This window comes from Leucoraja erinacea, chromosome 7, assembly GCF_028641065.1.
Source record: "Leucoraja erinacea ecotype New England chromosome 7, Leri_hhj_1, whole genome shotgun sequence".
In the NCBI taxonomy this organism is placed as follows: domain Eukaryota; kingdom Metazoa; phylum Chordata; class Chondrichthyes; order Rajiformes; family Rajidae; genus Leucoraja; species Leucoraja erinaceus.
This window is the reverse complement of record NC_073383.1, coordinates 42,589,653-42,601,747: the sequence shown is the minus strand read 5'-3', so window position 1 is coordinate 42,601,747 and position 12,095 is coordinate 42,589,653. Positions and strand designations below refer to the sequence as shown.

Genomic DNA, 12,095 nt, shown 5'->3' with positions numbered 1-12,095 from the left:
CATGGTCACAGGAGGTCAATGTTATGCCCCTGTCCCACTTAGGAAACCTGAACGGAAACTTCTGGTGACCTTGCGCCCCACCCAAGGTTTCCATGAGTCGCCAGAGGTTTTGATCACTCGCCTGGAAAGCCTTGACCGAGCTGCATCTACTGAACAAAGATCCTACAGGGTCTTTGATTCGACCGCACACGCACACAAACACATCGCGAAGGTGGGGGCCAGGGACAGCGGATGAGCGCTGCCTGCACGATGAAGAGGAAGGTAAACGGCTGCCACAGAGCACGGTAAGTCCTTTAGAGAGCGCGGTAGAGAGGGAGAGAAGGGAAAAGAAGGGGAGAGAAGGACAGAGAAGGGGAGAGAGAAGGGGAAGAGAATGGGTGCGATGGGGAGAGAGAAGGGGAGAGAAGAGGGGGGAGAAGGAGTGGAGACAGTTTTAAGAAGTTTAATAAATTTAGCGAGCATTTTACCTTCCGGCGGATCTTCTAGATGCGGAAAACCAAAGATTCTATAGGATCTTTGCTGAAAACTCCAATGAGCCAATCAAAATGGCCGGTCAGCGAAGGAGATTGCCTTTGACTGCCTGTAAGTAAATAGCAACCCCACTCCACTGGCTTCAAACGGCAACCTATTTTTAGTTGAGGCCGGTTTTGATTTTGTTGAAATAATCACAAGAACATAGCAGAAGCCTCGACTATGCGGAAACCACTTTCGACCATTAGGGAGAGTGACCAAAACCTCCGGGAACCTCACGGAAACCTTGGGTGGGGCGCACCGTCACCAGAGGATTCCGTTCAGGTTTCCTAAGTGGGACAGGGGCATAACTCTCCTTCATGCTCGAGATAAGTTCTTGCATACTCGCTTGTTTGTTTGAGGAAAAATTTTCCGCATTTGTCTGGCTTCTTAAAAGTGTCTCCACTCCGTCTCCCCCCCCTTCTCTCCTCTTCTCTTCCCATCTCTTCCCGTCTCTCCCCGTCTCTCCCCGTCTCTCCCCTTCTCTCCCCTTCTCTCCCCTTCTCTCCCCATCTCTCCCCTTCTCTCCCCGCTCTTTTAAAGGACTTACATACACAATGCCAGCTGTCTTTTACCTTCCTGTTCATTGCGGGTGTGAAATGCTCCCCCACATTCCCTGGCCCCCGTCTTTGCGTTGTGTGCGTGGTGTGTGTGTGTGTACGCGGTTTTTCAGGCTAGTGCCCTCGAGCTTGAAGGTCGAAGACAGGCAGCACCTCTGGAGAACATCGATAGGCAACATAGAGTTGAGTGAAGAATATGTGCTGGATTGCTGAGTGTAATCCCATTGTCCAATTCAGACACAGTTGCCCTTGTAAAATGGCGAGCTGCCTTTTTGAACCGCTGCAGTACTTGAGGTATGGGCACATGTGCATGAGAGGAATAGATCAGGTCGACACAGAGTCTCTTTCCCAGAGTAGGGTAATCAAGAACCTGAGGACATAAAGTTTAAGGTGAAGGGGAAAAGATTTAATAGGAACCTGAGGGTTAACTTTTTCACAGAAGGCGTGGTGTATGTATGGAACAAACTGCCGGTGGAGATAGTTGAGCCAGGTAATATCGCAACATTTAAGAAACAGGTACATGGCTAGGATAAGTTTAGAAGGATGTAGGCCAAACGCAGGAAGGTGGGACAAGTTTAGATGGGACATGTTGGGTGGGGTCGGCAAGTTGGCCGAAGGGCCTGTTTCCGTATTAAGACTCTGTGACTCCATAACCTTCAGAGAGGGATAATAAAAGTTTTGCTTGCAGGCATAGACTCGTACAACGCACAAAAATATACAAGGTAATGGGGACAAAACTGCAAAAATCAAGACATTTGTGCAAAGCACAATTAAACGTGATAATCCACGGTAATGCAAAAAGTGGCCCATAGTATTTGATGCTGAGGTAAGATTAGGAACTGCTTAACCAGCATGGATTATGCAATATAAAGTGGTGCCCAATTTAAAACTGAGGCTCGGCCCTGGGATAAATAGAGATACTTTGCACTCCTGCTATGAAAACATTAGGGTTATGACAGCAGGAAACCAGGTAATTCAGTCCACCAGGTTTGCACCATCAGCCATCTATTTACACTAATTCTACCTTAATCCCATTTATTATTCTCCCTGCATTTTCTTCAACTACCCCAGATTCCACCACTCACCCAGAATTCAGTGCAATTTTCAGTCAATTAATCTACCGACCTGCACGAGTTTGGGATAAGGGTGGACACCAGAGCACCCAGAGGAAGGCCACGTAGTGTCAGGGAGAATGTGCAGACAAGCAGCGGCCGAGGTCAGGATTGAACCTGGTTCTCTGACCCTGTGAGACAGCGGAGCTACCAACTGCGCTGTGCTCTCCCTGGTTTTAGGGGACCTCAGGGTACCAAAGGAAGAAATGCAGGGTGATTTGAGGTCCCAGACATTGGGCCTCTGCACAAAATCACAAAGGATCCAGTTCCTGTAACTGAAGGCTTCATATAGAGAGCAGTTTATACTATAAATGGTAACCAATTAGGTCCAGTGATGGGACAGCATGGAAAACTGGAGAAGGTTATTACGGTCCATGAGTGCAATTGAAGAAGTACTGACAGACCCCAAGAATGTACAGCAGAATATCTGCTGGGTTTTAATCTTTTCTTTAATTTTACTACATAAACTAGTGGTGCTCCAGATCTGCCACTGGCTATGTGCGAGACTCTTTGAGGAGGGGGGGGGGGGGGGGGGGGGGGGGGGGATTAAAATGCAGGTTTGTATCACTTGTCGGAGAAGGATTTCCTCGGGCTGCTAGCTGAAGAAAAATCGATTGGACTTCCGTTCCCAGTTTATTTATTTTTTAAATTGCTGGACAATTTAATCGTTGGATTAAAGTAAAAAGAGACTAGGAATGCCCTCAACGCCTACAACGTGACGGATCGCAAAAACAGGACAAAAGAAAGGGTAAGTCATTTACTTTACATATAATCTTGCTTCTTGGGGTGGCTTTAGTCTAATTTTACATTGCGAAAATGTTATTTGGGCCCCATATGGATCGGCAGTGTCTTTCCTGCTGATATGTGGTTTAAATTCACTGCAACGGCAACGTTCCAATCAATCGAATTCCAGAAACACCCACTCACAAGATGACTTAAATCCTCGTTTTTTTTGGACAATTATGTCATAAGCCGTCTAAATCGTTTATATTTTGTGTTATTCTCTCTATAATCATTATTTTTAAACTAAATATCCACAACAGTTTTATGCACATGTATTGTGCAAAAAATAATAATTTTGATAATATTGAGAGTGGATGTTTCTAGATTAATTTATGGGAATTTATTTATTTATGGGAACAGCTTCTTCCCGGCGGCTGTCACTCTACTCAACAACGTACCTCGGTGACTGCCAATCACCACCCCTCCCCCGGACACTTATTATTATTTATTCAAATCATTTGCTATGTTGCTCTTCCAGGGAGATGCTAAATGCATTTTGTTGTCTCTGTACTGTACACTGACAATGACAATTAAAATTGAATCTGAATCTGAATCTGAATTAAACATTAAATTCCTTCCATCTGGCATATAATTTAATTACAGTGATATTTAAAAATCATGTTATATTGTGAATTCTTGTGTGAATGGGATTAGTTTGTTATTTGGATTCTTAGGTTATTTTAAAAAATCATCTTTTTCTTAAGAAATGGATAGATGTTTAGATCTAGTAATTGAATTTAGATTAATTTAATTGATTTTTGGGTATTTACTATTTGTTTTAGTGTTTAACTTCATCATTTTTACCATTTTTCTAAAACTGCAAATAATAACTTATTTCTGTTAATGCTCTTGAGTGTTTTTTTTCCTTTACATTTTAAACAGATGTCTCTGAAGAAGAAATGGAAAATTGTCAATCCAAATGCCCAGCAAAAGATTTAGACAGCATTCACATGGCCAACTCCTTCACCTGTTGTCTGTTGAGATTATTCGAATTTGGACTACTCCAAATGTGATGATCTTCAGGACATTCTTAATGGGAAAGTAGCGGGCAGAAAGGCATGTCATGAGTGGTTTGAAGAGCAAAAACCTGTAGTTTACAATGCCAAAATTGAAATGTTGAGGAAAAACAAAGTGTACAGAGTTGCTTATTGGTTACAATCTGAGGAGTATGATGATGCAACTGATGATGATACGCTATATTTCAGTCACTTCCTCGATGGAGAGGTGATTTTTTTCATGTCGTTTCTCCACCTCCCTCGCAGGCCTAACAGCTTGGATTGGAGCGGCCTTTCCCAGAGTCGGGCCCAGAGCTTCAGCAGTGGACGCAGTGTGGACTTTTCCATTGCAGAGCGGGAGCGAACTGTTGCCAGGGGTCGCCAGAAAGGAGTGCCCCGATCGCTGGATTGGTGACTTTGGCACCGTGGGGCTGTGGTCTGCGGAGCTTCTAGTCACGGGCGTGGCGTGGAATTACCGTTCAGAGTCTGGGATCCCTTGCCGGCATTGCTGGAGAAGAGCTCCGACCGCCGGCCTGCGGCCTATAACATCCTGATGCCACGATCTCCACTAGGAAAGAGGCTGATTTCGGTGCTCCAAGCCGTGGAGTATGTTCGACCGTCCCGACATCGGAGTTTTGATCATCCCGACGAGAGGGCCTGTACATCCGGTCGTCCGTAGTGGCGACTACAGAGGGTTTATGGCCCCGACCACGGATGAATGGGGGAGGAGGACTGACTGAACTTTGTTACCTTCCACCATGCTGTGGTGGATGTTTGCGTTGAATTCTAATGTGTATTGTGTTTTCTTTTTTTAAGTGTATCGCTGCCTGGCAAATTCATTTCACTGTGCCTTCGTTGGTGCATGTGATGAATAAATTTGACTTTGACTTTGATGCAATTAAATGTCTATTTTTTGTAATTTCCAATGAAGAAACACATTTCCTGGGTTTGCATTGTTTGGATTAGGAGATAGTACAATAGTAGATAAAATCTTTTGGTTTTAATTTCCAGATAACTACAGGAAGACGTCACACTGTGGCATTTATAAAAATTAAGCCGATCGAGGAATTATTTTTCAATCAAGGCAGATCTGCAGGCCAGAGCGAAAGTATAGAGATCACCAGGCCAGTCTCAGAGCAACAGGACACCAGTGAGCTTTCTGAAACTGAGGCCATGTCTGAAAAAGGCAATGGTCAAACAAGCAATCAGCTGCAAGAGGATGTTAACGAGCAGGTGCAGGTGTGCAAATTTCCATCGGTGACAAACTTTATATTCTGGATCTGTCAATCTACTGCCAGGATTATCAAGCAATGCTGCTAATTGTAATAAGTAATTCAGGGAGATATAGTAAGAGTCCTACATTTCCAAAAGTCATATTATGGAGCCCATGTAAAGGGTGGGGTGTAAATTGCATACACCATTCATTTTGAGTTGCATTGAGGGTTTGGGAACAAAATGGGAATTGAAATGAGAAACCAGTGGAAGGGCACAGGGAGAGGGGATAAAGAGGGCAGAACAATAGAATACATTGATGCACACTCAGGTGGAGTCATAGAAGAAAGGGGGAGTTAAAGGGGCGGGGGGGAAAGGTTTATTATAACATTTTACAAAATTATTAATTCCTCGAACTGGGAAACACAAATTTCCCAGATGCTCACACCTAATATCGTCTACCTTGATTGTGAGCAGTGTAAAGAATATGTGTTAGATTGTTGAATATAATCATGTCTACCAATTATCCAATGCAGCCACAGTCATCTAGGCACAATCAAATGGATAAAGATGCAACATTAGTTGAGATTCCATCAACTGATGAAGAGCAAGTTATACTGAACGGAGGCTCCAAACTAAAACAAAGCAGCAGTCAAAAGGTAATTGTCATTTTTTTTTAACTGGGGCACATCATGAAGTTCATTGTGAAGAATAACTGGTAGAAAGAAGGTGCGGTTCAATGTGTTTTAACATTTGAATACTTTTTGAGGTTTTTGGATATTCACCAGAGAAGGGAGTTTTTTTGTATCCTGACTTGATTTTGGAGTTGTTCCCTATTGGTGAAGTTTGATTTTCTCTGGTTGTGTAAATCTTCCTGCCTCAGTCAAAAAGACAGACAGTAATCTGTCATTGGAGACACAGGTTGAAGGGCTGACAAAGAAGGGTAGTGACCCACTTTACACACACATATTATGACTGGTTTGGATATAACATTCAAGTCAAGAGTAGAACACAGGGAATTGCAGCTTACCAAAAATAGACACAAACCGCTAGAGTAACTCAATAGGTCAGACAGCATCTCTTAAAAGCATGGATAGGTGATGTTTTGGGTCAGAGGCTCTTCCTCAGTCTGAGTTCCTCAGGGTGGTTGAACATTGTGGTTGAAGGGTGATTGAAGCCGCTCTCGAACCTGGAGATAATCATTCCTCGGCACTTGGGCCTTCTTTCCAATGGTAGCAGCAAGATGACAGGGTGGCATGGCTGTCCTAAGTTACTATAGCAGTTTGTGTCTGACTCAAGATTCCAGCATTTGCGTTTCCTTGTGTGTCTGGTGTGGGTTTCACAATGGAGCAGTAAAGTGTAGAATTAAAAAATGCAGATGCTGGTTTCCAAAAAAATACACAAAGTAATTTGGTCAGGGAGCATTTTTTTGAGAACATGGATAGGTGATGTTTTGGGTCAGGTCCTTTCTTTAGACCGACTGTCAAGTCAATTCAAGTCAGATCAGGTTAAGTTTGTCATATTTGTAGTAGCCATTTACAGGGCTGCCAACTCTCATGCTTTGAGCGTGAGAGTCACGCCCTCAAGCAAACTCTCACGCTCTCACGCTCATCAGAAATTTCTCACGCTCAGTGGTGGGAAAATTTGTGATCAACGAAAATTTCAAAACTAGGATAAACTGCATGGTCCGCGGGTGTGGGAGAGCCGGGGCTGCGGGAGGGATGGGAGCAGCGGGCGGATACAGATGCAGGGAGCCGGGACGGACGAGTGTTTGCCGGGGCCGGCATGTCGCTCTCTGCAGCTCTGGCCATGGAGCACTCCGGACAGTGTGAGTGTCCCGGGCATCGGAGGCGTCGGAAGCGTTGTGCCGCTGCCGCTGCCACGAGAGTCTCTGTGCTGAAGGGACAGACTCTCAAAGGGAGGTGGAGAGAGAGAGAGAGGGGAAGGAGACAGGGAGACAATGGGGAGAGAGAGAGGGGGGGGAGAGGAGAGAGAGGGGAGAGACAGAGGGGGAGTGAATGGAGAGAGAGAAGAGGGGGGGGGGAGAGGGGAGGGGGGGGGGGGGGGGGAGAGTGAGGTGGGAGGGGGTGGAGAGGGTAGGAGAGAGTGGGAGAGAGGAGGGGAAGAGAGAGAGGGGTGGTAAACGAGAGAGGGGGAAGAGGGGGGGAGAGGGAAAGAGAGAAATGGGGGAAAGAGAGATAGGGGGCAAAGAAAAAGAGAGAGACAGAGGAGAAAGAGAGGGGAGAGGGAGCCAGAGTGAGGTAGGAGGAAGATATGGGGGAGAGAGGGAGAGAGAGAGGGGGGAAGTGTGAGAGGTGAGAGGAGACACAGAGAGGTGAGAGGAGACACAGAGAGGTGAGAGGAGAGACAGAGAGAGGGGAAAGTGTGTGTGGAGAGAGAGGGAGGGGGAGAAAGAGGTTGGGGAAGCGAGGGGGAGAGAGAGAGGAGAGAGAAGAGGGGGGGAAAGAGAGAAGAAAGGGGGCGAGAGAGGGAGAGAGAGTTAGGGGAAAGAGAAGTGGAGAGAGAGTTAGGGGAAAGGGGGGAGGGAGAGGGGGAGAGAGAGGAGAGAGGGGACAAGAGAGGAGGAAGAGTAAGGTGGGAGGGAGAGAGGAGGGAAGAGAGGGGGGAAGAGAGAGGGGGGAGAGAGGGTGTGAGATGAGAGACAGAGAGGGAGAGAGTGGGGAAAGAGAGGGGGAGTGAGAGTGAGGGGGGTTGAGAGGAGAGAGAGCGGAAGAGAGGGGGGAGAGAGAGAGAGTCTCTGTGTCGAATTTGCCCAGGTGACCGTCATGGATCAGGCTGCGGCTCGGTGCATCCTGGAGGACAACCAGTGGCTGCTGGAAGTAAGTAGCAAGCACTGGGTAGAAACGGTGGAAGGTAGTGGACTTCAAATGGGGGTGGTTGGAGAAAGCAACCTGCTTGCCTGCTAGATTTTCACTTACTGTAACTGCAGGAAAAATGTTCCCGACGTTCAGAACCATAGGTCACAGTTTAAGAATAAAGGGAGGGGGGGCAGTTAGGACTGAGATGAGGACAAACCTTCTTCACGTAGAGAGTTGTGAATCTGGAATTCTCTGCCACAGAAGGCAGAGCAGGCCAATTCACTGGATGTTTTCAAGAGAGAGTTACATTTAGTTCTTGGGGCTAACGACATCAAGGGATATGGGGAAAAAACAGGAAAGAGGTACTGATTTTAGATGAATAGCCATGATCATATTGAATGGCAGAGCTGACTCGAAGGGCCGAATGGCCTAAACCTATTTTCTATGTTTCTATGCTTGAGTATATGGCAATAAAACTCGATCACTTGATTTTGAAACATTCATGCATGGTGGAGGTATAATGTAGTCATAGAGTGATACAGTGTGAAAACAGGCCCTTCGGCACAACTTGCCAACACCCGCCAACATGTCCCAGCTACACTACCTGCTTTTGGTCCATACCTCCAAACTTGTCGTATCCATGTATCAGTCTAATTTTTTCTTAAATGTTGGGATGGTCCCTGCCTCAACTACCTCCTCTGGCAGCTTGTTCCATACACCCATCACCCTTTGTATGGATAAAGTTACCCCTTACAAAGTTACCTCTTAAAAATACTTCAAACAAAAAACATTGAAATCATACTTCTACAGTGCACTAAAACATGATTTTAATACATCAAATTTCAAAAAGTTCCTACCCTTCTTCCACACCCTCTCCCCACTCAGTTGCTCCACTCCCTCACCGGGTACCCCCAAGGCAAGTGATCAGTGATCGCACAGCCTCCCCCCTTTCAAAAATGCTCCTATCCAATTTAAAGCATATATATTGCATTATAACCATATAACCATATAACAATTACAGCACGGAAACAGGCCATCTCGGCCCTACAAGTTCGTGCCGAACAACTTTTTTCCCTTAGTCCCACCTGCCTACACTCATACCATAACCCTCCATTCCCTTCTCATCCATATGCCTATCCAATTTATTTTTCAATTATACCAACGAACCTGCTGCCACCACTTCCACTGGAAGCTCATTCCACACCGCTACCACTCTCTGAGTAAAGAAGTTCCCCCTCATGTTACCCCTAAACTTCTGTCCCTTAATTCTGAAGTCATGTCCTCTTGTTTGAATCTTCCCTATTCTCAAAGGGAAAAGCTTGTCCACATCAACTCTGTCTATCCCTCTCATTGTTTTAAAGACCTCTATCAAGTACCCCCTTAACCTTCTGCGCTCTAGAGAATAAAGACCTAACTTATTCAACCTATCTCTGTAACTTAGTTGTTGAAACCCAGGCAACATTCTAGTAAATCTCCTCTGTACTCTCTCTATTTTGTTGACATCCTTCCTATAATTGGGCGACCAAAATTGTACACCATACTCCAGATTTGGTCTCACCAATGCCTTGTACAATTTTAACATTACATCCCAGCTTCTATACTCAATGCTCTGATTTATAAAGGCTAGCATACCAAAAGCTTTCTTTACCACCCTATCTATATGAGATTCCACCTTCAAGGAACTATGCACGGTTACACCCAGATCCCTCTGTTCAACTGTATTTTTCAATTCCCTACCATTTACCATGTACGTCCTATTTTGATTTGTCCTGCCAAGGTGTAGCACCTCCCATTTATCAGCATTAAACTCCATCTGCCATCTTTCAGCCCATTTTTCCAAATAGCCTAAATCACTCTGTAGACTTTGGAAATCCTCTTCATTATCCACAACACCCCCTATCTTGGTATCATCTGCATACTTACTAATTCAATTTACCACCCCTTCATCCAGATCATTGATGTACATGACAAACAACAAAGGACCCAACACCGATCCCTGAGGCACCCCACTAGCCACCTGCCTCCAACCCGACAAACAGCCATCCACCATTACCCTCTGGCTTCTCCCATTCAGCCACTGTTGAATCCATCTTGCTATTCCGGCATTTATACCCAACAGTTTAACCTTCTTAACCAACCTTCCATGAGGAACCTTGTCAAAGGCCTTACTAAAGTCCATATAGACATCATCCACTGCTTTACCCTTGTCAATTTCCCTAGTAACCTCTTCAAAAAATTCAAGAAGATTAGTCAAACATGACCTTCCAGGCACAAATCGACAAGGTCCCACATAAGAGATTAGTATACAAACTTAAAGCACAAGGCATTGGGGGTTCAGTATTGATGTGGATAGAGAACTGGCTGGCAAACAGGAAGCAAAGAGTAGGAGTAAACGGGTCCTTTTCACAATGGCAGGCAGTGACTAGTGGGGTACCGCAAGGCTCAGTGCTGGGACCCCAGCTATTTACAATATATATTAATGATCTGGATGAGGGAATTGAAGGCAATATCTCCAAGTTTGCGGATGACACTAAGCTGGGGGGCAGTGTTAGCTGTGAGGAGGATGCTAGGAGACTGCAAGGTGACTTGGATAGGCTGGGTGAGTGGGCAAATGTTTGGCAGATGCAGTATAATGTGGATAAATGTGAGGTTATCCATTTTGGTGGCAAAAACGGGAAAGCAGACTATTATCTAAATGGTGGCCGATTGGGAAAGGGGGAGATGCAGCGAGACCTGGGTGTCATGGTACACCAGTCATTGAAGGTAGGCATGCAGGTGCAGCAGGCAGTAAAGAAAGCGAATGGTATGTTAGCTTTCATTGCAAAAGGATTTGAGTATAGGAGCAGGGAGGTTCTACTGCAGTTGTACAGGGTCTTGGTGAGACCACACCTGGAGTATTGCGTACAGTTTTGGTCTCCAAATCTGAGGAAGGACATTATTGCCATAGAGGGAGTGCAGAGACGGTTCACCAGACTGATTCCTGGGATGTCAGGACTGTCTTATGAAGAAAGACTGGATAGACTTGGTTTATACTCTCTAGAATTTAGAAGATTGAGAGGGGATCTTATAGAAACTTACAAAATTCTTAAGGGGTTGGACAGGCTAGATGCAGGAAGATTGTTCCCGATGTTAGGGAAGTCCAGGACAAGGGGTCACAGCTTAAGGATAAGGGGGAAATCCTTTAAAACCGAGATGAGAATAACTTTTTTTCACACAGTGAGTGGTGAATCTCTGGAACTCTCTGCCACAGAGGGTAATTGAGGCCAGTTCATTGGCTATATTTAAGAGGGAGTTAGATGTGGCCCTTGTGGCTAAGGGGATCAGGGGGTATGGAGAGAAGACAGGTACGGGATACTGAGTTGGATGATCAGCCATGATCATATTGAATGGCGGTGCAGGCTCGAAGGGCCGAATGGCCTACTCCTGCACCTAATTTCTATGTTTCTATGTTTCTAAATCCATGTTGACTGTTCCTAATAAGACCCTGTTTATCCAGATGCTTATATATATTATCCCTAAGTATCTTTTCCATTAATTTTCCCACCACTGAAGTCAAACTAACAGGTCTATAATTGCTAGGTTTACTCTTAGAACCCTTTTTAAACAATGGACCAACATGCGCAGTACACCAATCCTCGGGGACTATTCCCGTTTCTAATGACATTTGAAATATTTCTGTCATAGCCCCGGCTATTTCTACACTAACTTCCCTCAATGTCCTAGGGAATATCCTGTCAGGACCTGGAGACTTATCCACTTTTATATTTTTCAAAAGTGTCAGTACTTCTTTTACTTTGAAACTCATAGTATCCATAACTACTCTACTCGTTTCCCTTACCTCACATAATTCAATATCCTTCTCCTTGGTGAATACCGATGAAAAGAAATTGTTCAATATCTGCCCCATCTCTTTTGGCTCTGCAGATAGCTGCCTACCTCTTGCCCCTCCAATTCTATCACACCTGAAGCAACAAAATTCTGGAATATTTAGTTTCCAATCACAGCCCTCCTGCAACCATGTTTCACTGATCGCCACAACATCATACTTCCAGGTGTCTATCCAGACTCTAAGCTCATCCACCTTTCTTACAATGCTCCTAGCAT

The 12,095-nt window shown here is 45.1% G+C and overlaps 1 protein-coding gene across 1 annotated transcript in view; it reads left to right on the top strand.

Annotated features, from left to right (window-relative positions):
• The window catches only part of LOC129699142 (uncharacterized), a 285,806-nt gene that overhangs the window by 141,996 nt on the left and 131,715 nt on the right, over nucleotides 1–12,095 (top strand). The window contains exons 21-22 of the mRNA XM_055638811.1: nucleotides 4,972–5,199; nucleotides 5,709–5,831. Of these exons, the coding sequence (XP_055494786.1) occupies nucleotides 4,972–5,199; nucleotides 5,709–5,831 (351 nt within the window). The remainder of the gene's footprint in view (nucleotides 1–4,971; nucleotides 5,200–5,708; nucleotides 5,832–12,095) is intronic.